Source organism: Sinohyriopsis cumingii, unplaced genomic scaffold (genome assembly GCF_028554795.1).
Source record: "Sinohyriopsis cumingii isolate HCF-2022 unplaced genomic scaffold, ASM2855479v2 utg000459l, whole genome shotgun sequence".
Taxonomy (NCBI): domain Eukaryota; kingdom Metazoa; phylum Mollusca; class Bivalvia; order Unionida; family Unionidae; genus Sinohyriopsis; species Sinohyriopsis cumingii.
Window position 1 is genome coordinate 626476 of NW_028315902.1, and position 22519 is coordinate 648994.

Sequence of the window (22519 nt, forward strand, 5' to 3'; positions counted from 1 at the left end):
ATATACACATTCTTAAAAGAAAAGCTTCCATTTTACAGAACCGCTCCGGTGGTCTAGTGGTTAGAACATCTGCCTCAGATGCAGGAGGTCATGGGTTCGATCCCTGGCCGAGTCATACCAAAGACTTACAAAAATGGTACTAACAGCTACCTCACTTGGCACTCAGCATTAAGAGGTTAGTGTTCGGACTGGTCGGCCTGGTGTCAGGATAATGTGACTGTGTGGGACATCATGCTTCATGTCTGCGGCATGATGCCCTGGTGCTAGACATCACTGTAAACTGCCACGCTGCAGACATCATAGCGATATGACAGAATTTTTTTTACAGCTACATTAAAAACAAAAAAAAAAAAAAGAGTCCAAGTCCATTTTATAGAAATTGACATGCTGAATAAGAAGACAGGAATTTCATTGATAGATCAAAAATTAATGGCCATTTCTTCATTATTTCCATAATTCATCAAGTGCTTACAGGTTTAATTCAGGATCCATTCTGGATTGGTTCACATATACCAACAGATTTGTCAAGTGGGAATCAAAAACTGGGCTGACAATAAGCAGACATAGTCTAGGAGACAGGGCAAGGGATGTTTACCACTGCCTCTGGCTTAGCAGCTTCCTTTCATACAAGCTTGATTTCTTTTGTATATAAACACAGGGAATGCAGTGTTTGCAAATCATGATGTCTGCTTTTAGGCCCAGGAAAGTGATAGGTCTAATTTTTGTTATGTTTTTAATGTGTAACACATGGAGCTTCAAGCTGGGAATGATATCCTAGATACTATTTAAATTCATAATACTACCAAGGCTAAGATTGTATGGATGGATGGAGGGAGGGAGGGATGGAATGGAATGGGATGGGATGGGATGGGATAGAATAGGATGGGATCGGATCGGATGGGACAGGATGGATGGATGGATGGATAATTTCTTATCTGGATATTGGATAAACACAGTACATATATGTGGATCACTCTCATCATTCCATGTGATAGGAAAGTCTGAAGAGCTGGCGTCTGTATAACCATGTTTTATTGTATTGGTCTCAAATTTGCTGATTTAAATCATCATCTGTACAAATATAGCTTAATATATAGCCTGCATTTACTTGTTTTCTGAAGTATTTTACCAAAATTGTCCTAATATTCACAGGTACATGTATCAAATCCCCTATACATTTTGGAAAAATTCCACTTAACGATCAATTTTCATGATATTTAGCACCTTGTATTTGTTCCATTTGTCTGGAAGTGTTTCAACAGTGTTCATTTCCTCCACAGCTGATAAACTATAAATTATAGCATCTTGTTTAATTTCTATATACTGTCAAATCGTCATTGGTTATTTATTATATCTCGTGATGAACAACCCACAGTATGTAATATGAAGGTGATTCATTAATTTCTTTGATATTCATTGGGGAGCCATGATACCTCAGTTGGTGGAGTGTTGGACTTGTAATCGAAGGGTCATAGGTTTGATACTAGTGCCTCTGTGTGTCCTTGGAAAAGGCACTTCGCTTCCATTTCCTCAGCATGATGATTCCAGGACAAAAATCTCTAGGACAGAAGCTTCCTGAATGGGGTACAACAACAGCCCCTTGGTATTTGATATTTACATTATTTTCATTTGTATAGAACTGTTTATGTATTTGATTGAAATTTTATTTATTTATTTATTGTAACTATATGTACTGTGTTATACAGTGGTCTCCCATCAACCCTTTAGTAAATTGTTATAGTGTATAATATAATGTTTATCATGTGTAATGACTACAAAACAATTTAATAAAATTATTTGTGTTTTTTTTCTTCATACAATACAGGCATATTTTCGTAAATATCAAACAAAATCATCAAATTTATTGAATACATCTGTGTATCTCACATTATGCTACTAATCATCACTATGCAGGTTCCCTTTAATTTTATATGGAAATAACTTCTCATTGCTTTGATCATTTCATTTTTGATATAAAAACAGCTGGTTTCAGTAAATTTGGGTGACAGGTATTGTTGAATTCATTTCATTGTACAGTTCTGGTTCATTACACCTTTATTTCCAAGACAATTACCCACTTCAGCTTGGATACCTGCACTTGTAAACAGTGAACTGTTTAAACATACCTTAGTGTGGAATTATGTTATTAAAAATATCAATTATGTAATAAAAGATTTTATTTTAATAATTATATTACTATGAAATAAATGTATAACTATTTTCTTATTTCATTGTAATCTAATACTGACAATGATTGCATGGTAAATTGCTGTGATTCATATCAATAATTGAAACAATGAAAACTATAATAAAATTATTAATTTCAAGAAATGCTCTTGCCCTCCCCCCCACTGGCATTTGGATTGGGGGTGGGGCAAGCTTTTTATCCTACCTCTACCAAAGGGCTTCTGTCATTTCCCAGGCAAAATATAGCCAATAATGTATTTAAGGTGCCGCTAAAACCACCACCTCACCCTAAAAAACATTGATGTTCATTGATGACTAGTAATGAAATTGTATGGAATGTGTGCTTTTTGCTCCACAAAAGTGATAGCTTTCTGTACCTGTTAAATGTCAAGTAGTCATTATTTATTAGAATGATTGACAGAAAAGCAGTCTATTACAGCCATCACTTTTCAATCCCTGCTGTCAGAATCCTAGTATTGGCCTGTCTAGGGCAATTAGCTGCCTTTATTTCTTCATTTTGCCTTGGTAACAAATATATTATACATTTAAAAAATCATCCTTCCAAAAAGTGCAGTTTAAATTGTATAACGTTGTTAGGATTCAATGTTCAAATTAAATTCTCCTGCTTCTTTGTGCAATAGCTCAGTTTTCCAAAATGTACCAAAATTTATTAGTAAAACTTTTGTTGGTGGGTATGTTGGTAGAAAAAGACCCATAACTTCAAGAAAATAAAATGAAGCCAGTTTTAATCTTGCTTCCTCTTAAATGAGATTAGTTGCCTGGGTAATGGCCCTTACCAACTGATGATGTAGTGGATTATGGTACAACCATTATGGTTTCAAGGTCCAAAAGATTTCACTTGCATTCCAAAATATTTCATTTACCAAATATCTTAATATTTATTTTAAGTTATCAAACCCCACTTCAACTGTACTTTTAAAATTGTTTTAATATAAAAAGGGAAACTTGAAGAAAAATTGTCTCTTTTTCTCATCTAAAGTTTCTGGGATTAAATAAAGTTATTGTACTACAGACATGATAACAGGATTTCAGTAACAATAGATACTAGGAATTTGTAAGTTGAAATTTTCTCCGCTTTAAGAGTAATGTGAGAGGTCAAATTCTAGCCATAAAATTCAAATGTCTTTTAATAGATGCTGATCCTTTGTAAAAGGGTCTGATGAAATTAAAAAATAAATATATTAATAGTTCACAACATTAAAAGTGTGTACTTTTCAGGAGCATGCTAACTTAGATTATTAATTATTTAAACGTTTTATGGAGTATTTGTTCATGGTCTTTAAAATTTGCTTATTATATTTAAACAAATTCAAGCTGCGTATTTTCTGTACATTTAGACTTTTCAATTAATTTGTATTACTTTATTTGTTAATAATGCATCCTGATTTAAAAAATATAATTTTGTTTAGAGTATACATATATAATAAAAGTTAAATAACTTAATTTCCCTGTCAGCAGTATTTTTTGTAGACCTGATTTCAATAGTCCAGTAGTGTAGGTAGGTTTGTTTATGTTTTAAACAAAAGCTTGAGTAACAAAAATTGGTAAATAACTGCCATAGCTCAGTCCAATTCTAATGCTTCAAGCTGACTTCCTAATTATATCTAACCCCCTGGTCAGTCTGGAGATAAAGAGAGAAAAAGAGTTTTTCCAGGTGTCAAATAAACCTTTGTCATATGGCATATTTAGTTCTACCTATTTGTGCTCAATGAGCCATCTAATATTAGATGTTGATTTAAGTGACCTGCCATACTGGGCCTCTATTAGCTAAATTGTGTCTTGACCATTAGTAAGTATCAAAACTTGTATAGGAGGATTACCAAAGATGTTTTGATAAGGAGGTCTTTATCTTGAGGGGGTGTAAACAAGATTACATCACTGGCTTGACTGGTGAGTGATAGCTATTCCTGTGACAGTGTTACTACTGAGAACTTCTGCTACAGATGGTCCACCAGGGAGGTGGTAAGGTACCAAGCAACTGGCTGATTCCATATTACCTGATAATATTTCACAAAATTAGGGATTAGGTGATAGATACTGCATTTCTCAGGAGCTTGAAGTCTGCATCCCTCAGCCAATTGTATTCTATTGTCTGGTTATAGTATTATCAATATACAAACTGTGTTCCTTGGAAGGATGATGTGAGTAAAGTCTGCTTAAGAGTACCAAGATATGGATCCAGACAACAATCAAGACAATTTATTGAAAGACTCATGGATCAGCATTCGGTAATTATCTTCTGTTCAAGAGAAAAATTATTCTTTTTTTCTATCCATAATTATGGTTTATTACAATATCTACAAATGTCCACATTTGATACAGGTGTGGAATGGCTCTCAAGGAGACTTGTTCTTATTTCCAGGCGATTTTTGCCAATAAGTAATAATAGGTAGTAAATGATTATATTCTTTAGCTTGGGGGCAGGTCTACTTATTAGCCAAATTTTATTCAGAAGTATGATGACCAGAATGCATGAAGCACTGAAGAATGGGGCGGTTAAAATCAAAGTTGACTTTGCAGTTCAAGGTATTGGACATCAACTATTGGATCAGGAGAGAAAGAAAGAAAATGGAATTTCTTCCTTTGCTGGGGAAAAATTACTTGGATATCCACTTCTTCTCCAAGTCATTATTTTGCAGAATATACACTAATCATGGAAAATGAACAAATATTCACCATGGGAAAACAATCTTTACTACACAGTTTGTGTTACTGTAGCTTATTCATAAAGTAAATCCATTTCATCCCTGACAGGTTTTTTTTTAAATTAATGACTTCTCATAGGAAGTGTAATTCGCGTTTTTATTTATCTTTACATTTCCCATGTGAGCGGATTGATTGATGAGAGAGCCATTAAATTAATGTGAGTGTCCAATCAGTAATTAATTAGTAAAGAGATTGACTCTCTTTCTTTCTCTCTCTCTCTCTATCTCTCTTTCATGGATTGATCGGGTTGCCAAAAATAACTAATGTTATTTAAACAAAGCAATAATTCATGTTTCTGATACTTTATCAAAGTCAATAGCAGGAAACATGAGTCTTTGTTCTGAATGTGAGGATCATAAATTAATATAGCATTACACCATGAAATGGTCCAAACTGAATTTAATGCATGTATTCACTTACAAGTGAGTACTGCTTACTTGATACCATAAACAGAACAAACAGAATAGAGACAGTATGCAGCAACTTGTACAAGTTTAACAAGGGGACAGGGGCCCCATGTGGCCGAGTGGTCTAACATGCTCTCCATTGCGGATCACTGCCATGTCACTTCTGTCTGTGGGGGTTCGAGTTTTGGATTCGGCTAATGTGGGTACATGAGAAAGCTTGCCAGTAGCTTCTCATGGGCCGGTGGTTCTTTCAGGGGTTTTCCCAGTTTCTTCCTCCACTATTAATGCTGGCTGCCATGTATAGCCTATCGTGTGCTGAAAAATGGCATTAAACCCTACAACAACAACAACAAGGGGACATATTTTATTTACATCAGGGGTTTTGAGGGAGATGCCTCATTTGGCTGAAGTCTAGGGCCTTACTTTGCAATACAGATTGTATATTATCCTTACATAATGTCCCAGAGGTATTGTTAAAAGTGTGCTATTCCAAGTAACTAGATCAAATACATTGGTTATTTAAATCCAGTGACTTGAAATTTCATTCAGTACTGTATAGTGAGCTGAAATGACTGACTCATTCAAAGTACCAAATGAGGCTGTTCTCAGAAGGGAGACAGCATTGTCAGTGGCTAAACATGAAACAATTTTTTTTTAAATGTTGACCTGGACGGCATTGGTGTAACTATCTCACCACCAGCTCCACAGAAAACTTTTTGCATGGAGGGGGGAGGGGCCTCCCCTTACTGTCACTTTAATTTTTTTTCTTTCTGGTTGGGCCAGGTCTCAGTTAATGGCTGTACCTGCTACCATTGTAGTTGTACCACTGTTGGCATGAAGGAGTGGTCATAATGTACTCGCTTGGCATACACTTAGATTTCCTGATAGACAAGTGAGCAAATGAAATAAAAAATGTACAATGTGCCCTGGGACATAATAGAAGTTATGAGTATGGAGTGGAAATGTTATATTAATTAATATTGCAAATATGTTATGGTGAGAACTGTGTTACATATTAAATCATGATGTATTCAGAATAGCATAATTATAATACCAAACCAGGTATAGTGGAAATTCACAATTTTGAAATATTGGTGTTTTGACAGAAAATAAAGATCTAACACCAAGCTTCACTTTGTCTTCTTACAACCCATACTGTTGCACATGGAATACATTGGTTTGATTTTGATATTCAAATCATTAGCAGTCCCTTATTATGTCCCAAATCAACGTCAAATGACAGAGCTATAAAGATATTTTACCGTCATCAGATTTGAGCTACTCTGGTTCATTCAGTATATGTTAATGACCCAAACCTTTTGAAAATGAATATTGGATTAAATATTTAACAAATACTTAAGCATCCCCTTTTACTTTTGATTTGTCTTAATCAAAATAGTTTTTGAAAATATTCACAAGGATTGTATGTTTTAAGATTGATGAGCATTTATTTGTGAATATTTTATGTCGCAGATACACAAAATATGCAGTATTTGCAAATATTGCATGATAGTGAAATATTATGGGTTTTGTTTTTGCTTACATCATTGGATGATAAAGTGATCAAATTGATTTCGAGATGAATTCTATACAAATTTAAAATAAATAAGTCTGCTGTCAGAAAGACTGAACAACATTAATAATCCACGTAAGTGTGGTATCAAATCTTTTTAATGAATGTAGAAGTAGTTCCAATCTCAAACTAAAGGAATTCAAAACCATGCAGAATTTTAAAATGTTAGCAATTTTTGCTTGAAAAAGTTATTTAACACTTTTTTTCCATTATAAATTATTGAGACCAAAGGGAGCTGTTCCAATCAAGCCCCAATTTCAAATTCATAGACCATTCTTTACAGTTCTTAGGAGGACAGTATTGTTATTGCAAGCTTTTTAGATTTCTTGTATTGCTCTCCACTATGTTATGTCACTTCATTCAAATGACATTTTTATCAGAACAAGGTACAGTCTATGGCCCACCCTCCCACCCCCCATTACACATGAGTTATTGAGGGAGAGGTGTACATTTGTCTTGCTTCTAAGATCCCACTTGGGTGACCTCCTTACACTTGTACAAGAGAACTTTCTTTAAAAATAAGGACACTGTTGGGACGAAAAATTGTGGTTAGTTTGTTTGGTTAGTTTAATGCCATTTTTCAGCACTTGACAAGCTATTCATTGGCAGCTAGTATATTTGGTGGAGGAAGAACCCAACAAAATCCTGGGAAGAAACACTGACTCACTTGAGGTTTTGTCACATACCCATATTGGTTGAGCCAAGACCCGAACTCACACAGAGGTGAGATGTGTGAATGAGCCTGTGAAGGCCACTCAGGGACCCTGATAAATTTTGTGGGGCTGGTCAGTACAGAGGTTTGATTAGGCTTTATTGGGCAAAAAAATTGTGGCTGCTAAGCAGAGATGGTCTGGTTACAGTGGGATTTGTTTAAGGAAGTGGAGGAGTTACAGAATAGCATATTTAGGGAAGTATCATTGTGCCAGATACAGCCTGACAGATTTTATCATTTGTAGTATTGACACCAATTGGTGAAACTGGCAATGATTTCATTCTGATTTTGTTGGGATATGAAACATACTGAAAAGTAGTTTGATACAAATTTGGAAAGGTCTTATTCCCAGAAGCCTGTATTATAAGGATTTATGAAAACCCCAATTGTAAACCCTTAAAGTGCTATATAATTTGTAGTACAAGATATTCCAGTGCCAAACTGTTTTAGAAAAGAAATGAAAAGTAATATTTGCAATTGCCTTTAATGTTTGCAAAAAGAATAGAAAACTGCACTCTGCTCTTAAATTGCATGTATTTTAATTACTGTACATAATAGATACACACTCTATTTGAAAAATACAGTCTGCATTTTATTATAAGCACACATAACTTTATCATATTGGCTAGTACAGATGTAAATACAGGTAAGAACACAAGTTACCTTATTTCTTCTGTGTTTGTGGGTGTTTTTGTTGATTGAATGATGAAGTTGAAATCTGTTTAAAAATAATGTTCTACTGTTTAGTGTTTCTGCCATTAACAGTAGAACCTGTCATGAAAGACCACTCCTTCTACCAAAAACTAATCGTCTCTCAAGACAGGTTATCTCTTATAACAGGTCATAACTAGTCCCTCGAGACATGTAATGTCTCATAGCAGTGGTCTCTCAAAAGAGGTTTTTATTGTACATGTATTTATGTTACAACTTTGCATCCAAGTTGTGAAAATCACAGATGTAAAATTGGTAACAGGTAACAGTTAACAAGCATCTGCTCTTGGAACACCACATGTAAGTATACAACCCATAAAGTGCAATAAATAAATGCTCACAGAAACTTTGCAGTTTTATTGTTATTTATTCTAGGCGAGTCTGTCTTCTCATGTCCACTTATTAGCTTAAGTAGAGAATCACCTGTCAAGTTCATTACCTGTTCAGGTGTTACCTGCTTAGGAAAATATATCCCTACTCTTTTGTTTGTGCCGAAGTTTCAGGTTGATACCACACATTCAGCTGTCCATTAAAATTTTATGTAAGATTTTTTCACCAAACCCATGGCCATAACCAAATGCAAAAAGAATTTAAATTCATCGGTTGTGACAGGTTTCCATTTTCACGCATGACTGCTGTCAATCCAGTACACTTTCATTTACTCCCTGATTTGCATAAAGATTTGTTTGATCTGTGCTTAAATGCACGAAATCCTCACCAGTCTATAGGCTTCTTTGGTTCTACATTTAATTTAGAAATGGAACTGAATATATCCTGTTTTTCTCCCACCAGCATATCCATTGCATTTGTATTCATCACCTTTTTCAGGCTCAGAGTCACTCACTTTATTTCCAGTAACATTTCCCATCTTCAGTAATCTCATCTCCTTCAAAACTTCCAAAATATTTGCCGAATGAAATTGTCATCTGATGATGGATCATGTTGAGAGTCATCCATAATAAGTTATCCAGGTAGCAGGAGCTTAACCATGCATTGGGGGTGGGGGATGGCAAAACTTTGTTGCTAAATGTATGCTAAAACCATGACAGCACTTGTTCAAGGCCCCATTTTTTTCAAGGACATAGTGTTCAAAGGAAATTTAGTTTCACAACCATTCATTTCAAGCTGAAGTATGCAGATGCGTAAACAGATACTTGCCCAAAAGTTACCAATGCCACAACAAGTGCTATGGTACCTTAACTGACAGGAAGACATTCCATGAAAATACTTTATAAGTTAAGAGGCAGTGGTAGCTTATTAAATAACCTGCTTGTGTTGATGTTTCTTCGAAACCCCAAACACCAGAAACTCCTAATTGTTAATGTTTTGGGCACAATCATGAGTTTTGTTGCATATCACAGTACAAGTTGTTGAGCCTAACATGGGCCATTCGAATGGCTATTGGCTTCCAGATTAGGATTGTCTAAAAAATTTAAATGACTAGTGATAATAATTTAGCCTGAAATTGCATGTATAATTTAAATAATAATTATTTCAGATTAGGTTTTATGCCCTGTCATATTTCATATTTGTGTCCTTAATTATTGGTGTGATTCTCTATATGACAATTTTGACTGAAAATTACAGTATATACTCATTTGTAAGTCAGCTCAACTGCAAACAACATATATCTGGATCTGCCATCACAAAATGTGCTGACAGATCAGGGTGAATGTTGTTTGTTCTACTGATTACTCATAACAAACTGCATAGACTTATATATGCCAGCACATGTGATGTCTAATCTGGTCTGTGCAGTTTGCAGTCAGACTTGACTTACAAGTAAGACTTGATGGTACTCTGTTTTTCTGACCATCAGATTGCTACAACATCATGTTCATGCAATTGACACGGAACACCTGGATCAGGAGTCCTGGAACTGTTAAAGTACAAAAACTAATTCACTTTAACCACACTTATTTTATTTCACATCTGTAAAGTTTTGTGTAAATATGTAAAGAAAATTAAGCTATTTTTTCAAGGCTTTCTTTATTCAGAATTAAGTTATTGAGAATCTTTTTATTTTTATTTTTTAAATTGTGAGTTCAAGTTTCAGTTTTATGCTTGAGTCAGACTTTCTCTTTTACAAAATAATATAAGGCCAGATCTGGACCTGTAGAAGGTCTTGAAAAATTCTTAAGAAATTGTTATATCTAAGACATAGTATAATATGTACTCGCTTGTAAATCAAGTCAAATTGCAAAAAATAAAGATTCTGATCTGCCACAGCACAATGCACCTGCAGATTAGGGTCTGTTGCCCTGACTACTCCTAACAAACTGCACAGACCCAGATCTGATGGTTCATTATATGATGGCAGATTTGGGTCTGGCTGCAAAATGTGTAGATGGACTTGTAAGCGAGTACATACAGTAACAGATAAAATAACTCTGCTACTGGAATGATTTTTCTACAGTTACTTTGATAACAGTATTTAGATTAGATTTAGTCCTTTTGGGGTTTGCATCAATAGTTGGTTTATGATTTTGAAGGATATTAATAGCTTCTCATGTCATGGATTTTTTGCTGGAAATCTATTTTAAAACCCTGATTCCTCTTTTATTACCATAATAGATTTAGGTTCAGTATTTTCCAAATGTTTATCAGAGACTATATCCCATTGCCTTGGGATGTATTTGAGAAGATTAACTCAAACAATAGGTCTTTTGTAACTGAAAAATAAATAAATTCCATTTAGATAATACCCCATGTTTACAAATTTTTTTGAAGAATGAGATATTTGCTTAATGCAGTAGAGTTCCAGAAGTTAATGGGGATCTATTGAACCATAAAAATTGGGGTTGAGCTGATATCTTTTTGTAGTGTCTGTACCCAAATGTAAGAATAAGCATTTAGGCCAAATGATAAAAATATGCTTGGGTCTGGTGACACAGGAAGAAAAAAAGATTGGGTAGGTTGGTTGGTAAACACTTTTTTTGCAGGTCTATAGGGATTTAAATGAAGCATAAATCAGAAAACAGGTGCCGTTCACATCCTGAATTTAACTTTTTTGGTAATTTTTTCTCTCTTGAAATTTTGTCTTTTTTCCCCAAAAAATTCTTTCCAAGAAACAAACTAGTCAGCAGAAAAAGGTAGGGTTGCATGGGTAACCAGAACCACAAATGCAATTTTTTTTTGGTCTTGTCTACTTATATCATAAATTTCATATTACCTGCCTTAAAGATGTCTCACAGAAAGAACTGCACAATTTTGTATTGAATATCAAATAAAATGAATGGAAAATGAGACCTATTTCCTAATGGATTCTGGTCTTGTCCTGGTCATAAAGATGAACCAGACTAGTTTAAAATAGTATGGCCTCTGATCCCAGGTGATACTATTTATTATCAAAATAATAGATTATCAAACATGCTTGAAGGGCCTACGACTGCAGAATCCATGATTTAACATCAGTCTATTAGAGTTAAAAGAATTGCAGGTTAGAAATAGAATACATCTTTTTCTCAGCAGAAACAAATTACCCAGCAGCTCCTTAAGGTCAGCCATGTTTTTATTTAAGTAGTTCACCTTGACTGAAAAAATGTCACTGCTCCATGTGTGTATTTTTTTTTTAAAATTTAAAAAAATATTTTAAATGAATAATCAGTGTGATGTTAGATCAAGATGCATGTACCACTCATTCTCAGCGACTCATCTCCGATCCCTGACCAAACTTTCAGCCTGATTGCTAACAATCATGAAGAAGCTGTACCCACTTGCCAAAATGCTTGCTTTCACAGGTGTCTACTATTTGCTTCACAAAGATCCATGAATGCTGTCATATGCCCCCCCCCCCCCACACTAACAATAGCTTGGATTTACTTATTTTTCTAATTGATGTGGTTGTACTCTTTCTACCAGCTTGATTAATGGGAGGGGCATGGGTGGGGTGGAGGGCAATAAATTGGTCATTATGATTATTTTCAAACTTGAGAAAGTGTAATTTATGTTGTGAAATGGTAGTGAGGAGAAACTTTGCATTTTCATGCAGCAACCAAATTTGCTAAAAATACATCACGAAAACAAGAACATTTCTATACTGTGTTGATACACACATTTTTCATGGAAATTTCATGCAGCAAATGTGTTTTTGGTCAAGGCCCATTACTATGATTGCTCGAAATGACATAGCCTTAACACTATTGATGCACACACAAAAAACAATATTTCTTTAAAATGTATAATGATTTAATTAAACATAATTACTGTAGTTGCACATATCAGAAGGTAGCTGTTAGAGATCTGCAGCTACGCCACTTTCTGGTACAGGCAAACATCGGTTATCCAGATTCATCCAGAGACATTCATTTTGTCCATATAGTTGATTGCCTGAATGACTGATAAGTAATTGTGTGTCCTGGTTGTCCTCTGTGTGACTGACACCTGGAATCCAAATGATGAAGTCAAGTTATTAATTGACATGTCATTTTACTCTACAAATTGAAGATTAGGCTCAGAGCTCAGCACAAATAATCAGGCCTGAATAGAATGGACTGCTCCGGTGGACTAGTGGTTAGAGCATTTGCCTTGGATGCGGGAGGTCATGGCTTAAATCCCCATCCATGACATGGAGAATTTGCCAGGCTATTTTGCTTTATGAAATCAATTTTAGGTTGGCGCTAGAATTTTTCCAATATTTAATTTAACAAATACTGACATCTTTGTTTATTTAGTATGCCCAGACAGGACTTCACTCTTGAATTTCCATTGCAAATATAGTTTTCATTCAACTTTAGTCACGACTCAGTATTAATAGTGTTTTCTTTCCGAATTTCTTTCTCTTACATTTTCAAGGCGAAATTCTGCAGACAACAGCACATGGTGACTGGCAGCTAACTTTTATTTGTTTAGTTTAATCTCCACATAAAAATTATGATCACCTGTGGCAAAATATATTAATCTCTAGTGCCAAAATAGCATTGTAAAAGAAAAAATATATAACCAGATTACTTAGTTCAGATGTGATGAATACAAATGTAAAAGTTTACACAAGAAAATGCAAATCTGAAGGCATGTACAACAGAAAGTTTTTCCCTGCTTTTTTTTCTTTTGATATATTTATTATAATATTTTCAATAAATTCAAAGAATTTATTTTAGTTATCATATACTATGTAATCTTTCGAGGGGTTTGTAACCAATATGGCTGCCATTATAATAAGGTCATGAGAAAAGTGCCTGAACTAAAGGGCACGTAGCATTTATCATTCTCCATGTTATAATAACAGCTTAAATTACTGTAAATCAGCATAGTTTAGTGTCATTCAGTGTTTGGAGATTTGCTATACTCAGTATATTCACAAACATAGAAGTTTGGTGAAGTGCAATTTGGTATTACAATTTGTTTATGATTACAGTGCTATTAGTCAGTTGTGATTAAAATATTGTGCAAATGAATGGGTGTCAGTCAATTTCAAAAGGTATATTTCTCATGAAAAGACAGTTGTGTGATTTACAATATTACTTTCTATGGTTATCATAAGGTGTGGTAATCTTTGATGTGATAATTGCAGTATTTCCACAGTGAACTATAAAGTTTGAATGACACTAGGTAATAGGCATTGGTCAAATTTTGCATTTATGTCAGTTTTCAGACATTGTGGTGGGGCATCTGTGTTCCACGAACATAAGGATGTGCTAATACACAGTATTTACCATTCCAGCCTTGTGAACAGATGAGTCTAGGCCTAAATCCCACCAAGACCAGGCCTGGTCAGCTTGTGGCCAGAAGAGTGTAAGCTCAAATCCAGAAAAGACCAGGCCTGGTCAGCTGTTGTAGTGTGTCTATGGGCAGGACACTGTTCTTATTGTCCCAACATTATATAGCCTATGATGTGTTTATGTGCATTTAAGCTCTAATAAATCACCTAATCAGTCCATGAATACATTTCTTGTTCTTTTTAAATTTTTTGTTGATTCTGATTTTGTTTCAATCACTGAGCATTCGGTAATGGTCCTTAAAGAATCCTGTCATGTGTCCTTGCCAAAAAAAAACAACTATCCCAGTTAATCTAGCTGAAGCCAATCCAGATTGGCGGCCTCTGTGTCCTCATGAAAGGCACTTTGCTTGCATTTCCTCAACATGTTATACCATCACGCCACAAACAATGCAGACCCTGATATGCCATTACATAGCTCCCTGGCAGATTAGGTTTATGTGCTGTTTGTTCTATTGTTTAGGCCATACCACAGGCCTAAACCCTGATTTGTTGGTACATACTGTGATGACAGATCAGAGTCTATGTTTGTTCTCCTGATTTGGCCTAACAGACTACATAGACCCAAATCTGCTAGTGCATGTTGTGATGGCAGGGATAGATTTATGCTGTTTCAGACCTGCCAACTCTTATGATTTTGCCGTAAGTCTTACAAAACTTACCGTTAAAATATGGACTGATGGCATACTAGCAAAAACTACGGGGAAATGATCATTGCCGAAAAGTCCAGATAATAGGTTCGTCCATGTTTTATTTGGATCCAGGTTTCATCTTAGAATTAATGAAATTAGTCTGGGAATCAGACTCACTTTACAGCGGCACCTAGATGCTTTAAACTGCACCTATTTGTTCATGCAAAACATCTGCATGATCAAACTGTTGATTATAGAATTTTTAAAAATTGCATCCAGAAAGTGATGCATGTTTAAGTCAAAAGAGAAAATAAGCTTCTTGAAAAGTGTTCATAATGAACACAGAAGAATACAAAGGAGTATTCAGATTCTTGTGAATAAAAGCTGGAAAGGACACAATTACGTTTATTGGACATCACATGCCAGTTTGAGTATGTCTCATGGCGAGAGATATGATTGCCATCATCATGTGAAATGGAAAAGAATTTCCAAGATATATGTCAAGCTGAGAGATAGCAACAAGTCATTGAGCTGCATACAGTTTGGAACTAGAGTTTGTACACCTGTACTAGTGGTAAATAAAGTCTACACATGTTTGACAAACTTTTCAGTTGAACATAATGTTTATTGTCGATGCATTGAACTTTTAATTATGTTTTCCAGCTTTACAATAGCAGTTATTGATATTTTATTACACCTTACTGAAAACTGGTCAATCTTATGGAAAATTATCAACTGCCTTACTGAGATGGACTTGTCAGGTTTGGCAGGTCTGCTGTTTGCAGTTGGATCCAGCTAATGAACATGTATATATACGGTAGCCAAATAAAATGATGAAAGTACTGTTAAAAACCAACCAACATTAAAGCACAAGGATTAAATTGTCTGTTAGCATCTTCACCCACTTATAAGTCAAGTCCAACTGCAAACTGCACAGATGCAGATCTGCCCATGCATAATGTGCTGGCAGGTCTGGATCTGTGTAGTTTGTTAGAAGTAATCAGAAAAACCAACAGTATAAATCCTGATCTGCAGACACGTTATTTTATGACAGATCAGGATCTTTATTGTTTGCAGTTTGACTTGACTTATGTGAGTATCATCTGTATTAGCTTTGACAGATCTCCTAACTTGGTGCCTGGAGTAATCATCATTTCTAATTCATCCATATATTATTTATTTCAATTGATCTAAATAAAATGGTAAATACAGTGTAGCATGTGTATGCTTGCTTATAAGTCAGGTAATACTTTAAACAACATAAACCCTGATCTGCACTTCTGTAATATGCCAGAAGATCAGAGCCCATCTTGTTTGTTCTGCTGATTACTCCTTACAAACTGCATAGACCCTGATTCTCTGGTACAGTATGTGAGATAAAATCTGGGTCTATGCAGTTTGCAGTTTGACCTGACTTATAAGCGAGTATACATAGATTGTTCATTTTGACAGCCATGATTTCAAGTAAAAAAATTAACATTTATATCTTTGATTATTTCTTGATCAAATCAAAAGTCCAGATTAATTTCTGTATTATTATTCATAGCATAAATTGAACCTTTTGAAGAAAGCAATGTCCTGTAATGCATTTGAAGATTAATTGACCAGTCCTACATATCAATCATTGTTACTTCACTGTCTCTTTTTCTGTGTAATTATAGCAAATGGAAAGGCAGTCAGCTTAAGTCAGGGAATAATAGTATGTAATATTCCGTGCTGTAGATCAGTGTGACTTTAGCAAATAAAGCAGATTTGCAGAAAATCAAGGAAGAACATATAGCTTTATTTGTACTTAGCTTTTAGAGGTTTATTTTTTTCAAGTTGAAGTGATTAAATCAACAAAATTGTTATTACTTTATTCCTTTGAGATTCATTTATCATTGGCTTTCACATTATGTGTTTTGCAATAATTCAAGATATTGCACTCTTTTGATGTCCTAATGTATTTGTATGGCATCTTGTAGTTGAAATAACATTTTCATTATAATAAACTAAGTTAAATTTTAAAATCTTGCATTGAACCATGTGATAAAACAATTATTGACTTTTGCATCAGTGAACATGAAATTTTATTAACAAGTAAACACTGATGTTGCCCAGTATGAGGTTTACTTGTTACCCTGTTTGAGGTTTACTTGTTGCCCTGTTTGAGGTTTACTGGTTTTCCTGTTTGAGGTTTACTTGTTGCCCTGTTTGAGGTTTACTGGTTCATAAAACTAAATATCCTCTTCAAGAAATGTCTGTAAGTGTACAATAATTGTGGAAGTATTAGAAACAATTTACATATGCAAATGAGTGAGGTTTGGAAAAGCCTGTTAAAATCATGTTGAATAATTATACTGGACTCGCAATCACTCTGTCTGCAGTTCATGAGGAGCCACAGATGCTCAGTGGTTAAGGCATTGGATTCATGACCTGAAAGGTACAGGTTTGATTCCCACCATTGCATCTGCATGGATTCACTACCATGGTGTGCCTTTGGGCAAAGTACTTTACTTGCCTTGGCATGATTCATCCTTAAAATGTTGTACCTTAAAATACTAAAGCAAACAAAACCAGCCTTCAGCCAGCCTGAACATTTGAGAATCCTCATATGCCCATTATATGTTTTAGAAAGATAGGACTGGAAATAATTTATTTTGCTCCCATACCTGCAGGATAGATTATTATCTCCTGGAACAAGTGTAAGTGATCCCAGTTATAATAGATTCCATCTGATCTCTATTAGTCATTATTGCTTTCAAATTTAGCCTGATAAATATTTAACTACAAAAATTAAGTCAATATACAAAGGCCACCCTGTATTTACTTTCAAAACATCAGCCTTTTAGTGGTAGGATTTCATACAGTTTGCTCCATGCAATTTTGCAGTAAGTGTTACCAGAGTTCAGTTTTGACCGAGCTGACACCAGGGCTAGTGATTTTCATGCTTTCAGGCTTAAATCAAAGACTAGTATGCAGGATCATGTAATGTCAGTGTGATTTGAAATCCCATCAGGAGGGGGAAGGAAGCCATATAGAGGAAGTCAATATTCACCTGGATTAATCTCCCCAGAGACTATTCACCTGATATTAATCTCCCCAGAGACTATTCACCTGATATTAATCTCCCCAGGGACTATTCACCTGGATTAGTCTCCCCAGGGACTATGAGCATCAACTTGGAATGAACTGTGAAGGAAAAATGCCTAATTTCTGGGACTTTCTTATGAGTTAGCTAACTCCTTGGTTGGCTTGTCATCTGCCTAGATTATAATGATGATTTGGTGTTGTTCAAATTCCTGTACCATAGTCTGTGTGCTATGTATATGTAAAAAGAAATGTTAACTTGTGACATGTAGATCTACAGGACCATGCAAAGGATGGAATTTCCACTTTTTATCAAGTTAGTCCATGTCAAATTTTGTCAAGTATAGAGCATACATTTGGTGTGAATTCAGCAAGGAAAGACAATTTGTGATTTTTTTGTTGTTGTATATATCAGTCTTATTTCTTGATTTGGAATTACGAGTTTTGCACAGAAATTTAAGCTGGTATTTATGATAAAATTACAGTCATAATTTTTTTTTAAATTACAGTCCTCATTTTTTCTGAAGTTAATCCTGCTTTATCGATTAGGAAAAATTTAGGAATTTATCCATTCATTTTTCTTGACAGACTCCCAAGTCTGCAAATGTAAAACTAAAGAGCTATTTTTCATCTCATGTATTCCACTTCTGCCTGTCCCAAAAATCCAGTAATTATCAGAAATAGCTCAGAAAATGTAACATTTCATTTTGAGAAACAATTTTAAAAAAATTACATTTTTCAACAGGCGCTATCCACAAAAAAAATTAAGAGTTCTTGATTCTTGTCCTTACTTGTAAGAGCATGTGAAGCAAGTTTCACTATGTACTTTTTCCATTATCTGTGAAATAGGGATATTTTTTAGACATAATTAATTACTGACTATTAGTGATAATATGTATTCCCATTTCTTTTACAGGCCTGACTTCTTTGATAGCAAGTTGCATAGCAATGAGAGTGAGTATTCTTTACAATTTTGTTACATAATCCATTGATTACATAATTTTGGTCCTTTTAATGAATGCACCAAGATGCATGAGCCCTGTAGTAATCACTGCTTATACCTGACCATCTGTCTGTCTGTACATACACACTTCTTGTAACCAGCATCCCTTTACAATGGTTGTACATAATGTGATGCTGTTTGGTAGATACATGATCCATTACATACATCTTCTTGTCCCATTAAAGGTTTCGTCATGTTAGATCCAATTTTGGTGGAGTTACTGCCCTTTCACCATCAATATTAAAACTTCAGCACATCCTAATATAACCAGCATAAATCCAAAACTGTCCAACATGGGTATTATTATGAGATTTGGAACAAATTTCATCTCTGATTTACATGTACGTTATATGGGTTTAGTCTTGTTAGAAGAGTTATAACCCCCTGATTTACATGTATGTTATATGGGTTTAGTAATGTTAGAGGAATTGTGGCCCCCTGATTTACATGTACATTATATGGGTTTAGTCTTGTTAGAAGAATTATGGTCTCCTGATTTGCATGTATATTATATGGATTTAGTCTTGTTAGAAGAGCTATTACCCCCCCCCCCATTTACATGTACATTACATTGTTTGAAGAGTTGTGGCCCCCTGATTTACATGTATGTTATATGGGTTTAGTCTTGTTAGATGAGTTATGGCCCCTGATTTACATGTACATTATATGGATTTAGTCTTGTCAGAAGAGTTATGACCCCCTGATTGAACATCTTAACATTGGCTGAGACCTTGATTGAGTTCATTTCCAGCATTCCGTGATATCAATTATAGAAGTTATTACCCCTGATTGACCATCCTTTCTTCTTTGATTTCTGCAGCATAAATTTACTAAGCTTTTTTTAAAATTCAACCAACATTTGCATGCAGGTTTAAACTGATGAGACCTTGAATGGCTTTAATTTTAAGTGTTCCACCTTAGGAGTGTAAGATGTTATGTCCCCATGTTGTACCTTCTCCTATCTTTGCTTACAGTTGAATACTTTTACTAAGGAATATTGCAATTCAGCCAAAGTTAATAACCGCCCTTTTAAAGATGAAACCTTGAATAAGCTAGACTTCCATCATTCCATTCATCACTTACAAGATAAATGGTCTGTGAAAATTGTATATACACGCTTATGAGTCCAACTGCAAACTGCACAGACTCTGATCTGCCAGCACACAATGCACCAGCAGATCTGGGTCTTTGCAGTTTGTTAGGATTAATCAGTAGAACAAAGAACATAGACCCTGATCAGCAGGTGCGTTATGCTTTGGCAGATCATGATATTTTTTGTTTGCAGTTTGACTCATCTTATAAGTGCGTATATGCGGTACGTATATTCTCCAAACTTTGGTTTTCCATCGTAAGGTCTTCTGTTTAATGAGGTTCATGTTACAAAAATACGAAAATTTCTACTGGTAATTCTGTTCATAAATGAGGAGTGTGATCCAATAATTTTCACAGATGGATCATTGTTGGTGATGTCTTTATATTATTGGTCATTTGTAACTTGTAAATCCATGAAAATAACAAGCCCCTCACCCCCCCAGTGATTTTATAGTAAATGCACTGCTTTGTACAAATTTATATCAACTGCTCAGACAGATTTCACTTTTCATAATCCACAAATCTAAATCAATTTTTAAGGTTGTGTATAATACTATAGAAATGATATTCCATCTCATTCAGCAGAAAGTGGCAGAATATTGATCAATTAAGCTTTTCTTCCTCAGAAAATATAATTGGTAAACAGTCACATTATGGTAAAACAGGCTGTCAAAAAAGTCCAATATTCACAAGCAATTCAGCCAGAAAAGTTTCATGGGTTCCTTTCTTACTTTTAACTTCAGCTACTTCTGAATTATGCTATTCTAAAACACTTAAGATATAACATTTAAATATTTTACAAAAACAAGAAATCTGAATCCAATTTACATATTCTGTATCTTTGAGTGTGTGCGTGATTAGGATTTTTAACGTAGCTTTAACAATTTTTAAGTCATCGCTATGATGTCTGCAGTGTGGCAGTTTATACTGATGTCTAGCACTGGGGCATAATGCCACAGACATATAGCATAATGTCACACCCAGTCACATTATCATGACACCAGGCTGACCAGCCCTAACACTGATCTTCTAATGTTAGTACCATTTTTGTAATTCTTTGGTATGACTTGGCCGGGATTCGAACCCACGACCTCCCGCTTCTGAGGCGGACGCTCTAACCACTAAGCCACAGAAGAGGTCTCTGTATTTTTGATGTCTATAACATATTTTTCCATCTGTGCATAGATGCAAACTGGAAGCCACTTTATGCACCAGGTGACCATTTTGCACCATTATCTTGTAGCATCAGTAGAACATCACTAAATATACTTATTTATAAATTGAACCCAAAGCAGTGAGTATAGACTCGAGTCTGCTGGTGCATTATGTGATGGCAGATCAGAGTCTATGTTGTTTATGGATGGTCTCAAATTTTAAGCAGGTATATATGCTAATAGGCCCCTTAATTATTCATGGTGGTAAGATCTGAAAAATCAACCCAATGGACTGGAATCTTCAGTCTGATATGCATGCAGAAAAGCCTCATGTCTGACACAAAGTTTAAACGTCTTGTAGAATTTTTCTATACTACACTGACACATAATCTACAATTTTTTCTCTCACATTCCTGTATTAAAAATTAGGGTTGAACTTAAAATGACATATTGTGAATGCTGATGCAACTTTAAAACAAAAGAAAACAAAAAAACACCCATTGTGTGTTCCCTCGGCTTTAGATAAAGCATACAAACTTGTGAATACACTGAAATATTAAGTGTTGACTTTAAATATAATCATCAATTAAAGAACATGGGCAAAACCGTGGAGGTAATGGAATTACACAAGATCCAAATTGTGTATGAAGGTAGATTACTCAATTGTGCAAAATTTAATGCTGTGTGGGAGAAATTTGTTTCCAAATGGTTTGTATCTTTATTTACCTCCTTTGACCCCACTACTGCTGTAGCATTTATCTTGCATGCTATCACTCAGATCACCAACTCTGATAAAACAGAACCAGTCTGATTAGATTTCCCTCCCATAATACTCCCTATGCAGATAAGAAGTACCTACCAATGCTTCAGCTATAGCACAGATAGCAAAATGTACAACATTACTGTGACCACTTTAATACTCTGCATCATTCAGATTTTATGAATATACAAGTCCCATTCAAAAAGCATTCTAGTTCATGAAACTGCCAATTAAAATACAAATAACTGAGTACCGTATATACTTGCTTATAAGTCCAGTCAAACTACAAACTGCACAGACCCAGATCTGCCAGCACATTATTCGACTTCATATATGGGTATGTGCAGTTCAGTACAACAAACCGTACATATCCAGATCTGAGGCACATTATTCTAAGGCAGACCAAGATCTTTGTTGTTTGCAGTTTGACTTGATTTATAAGCAATTATATATGATACACAGTTATAAATTTTCAGCATGCAGCACTTTGGTTTTCAAGTTTGTTTTGTAGTATAAGATATATGCCAGTCAGTAATTTGCATACAATTTTCTTTTCAATTTTAATTTAAAATTTTCCCAAATGGATGGTCAAAAAATGTTTTCATTTATTATCAGTCTTTTAATGCTGTATCTGTCAATTTCTTTAGCTGTTGTGTATGACTCAGCAAAATTAGAAGTGCTTTTTCCCTGAACCTGACAAATTTTCCTCTTGCTAAACAAGAAAACAATATGTCAGTTTTTTTTAGATCAAGTGTGACCTACAACAAGTCAGATAA

General features: G+C 34.8%; 1 protein-coding gene across 3 annotated transcripts in view; it reads left to right on the top strand.

The window, feature by feature from the left end:
* Positions 1-22519, top strand: part of LOC149773989 (inactive tyrosine-protein kinase transmembrane receptor ROR1-like) — a 467815-nt gene that overhangs the window by 386404 nt on the left and 58892 nt on the right. For all 3 annotated transcript variants that reach the window (XM_089945925.1, XM_089945926.1, XM_089945927.1), the window contains one exon: positions 18651-18688. In XM_089945925.1, the coding sequence (XP_089802051.1) occupies positions 18651-18688 (38 nt within the window). The remainder of the gene's footprint in view (positions 1-18650; positions 18689-22519) is intronic.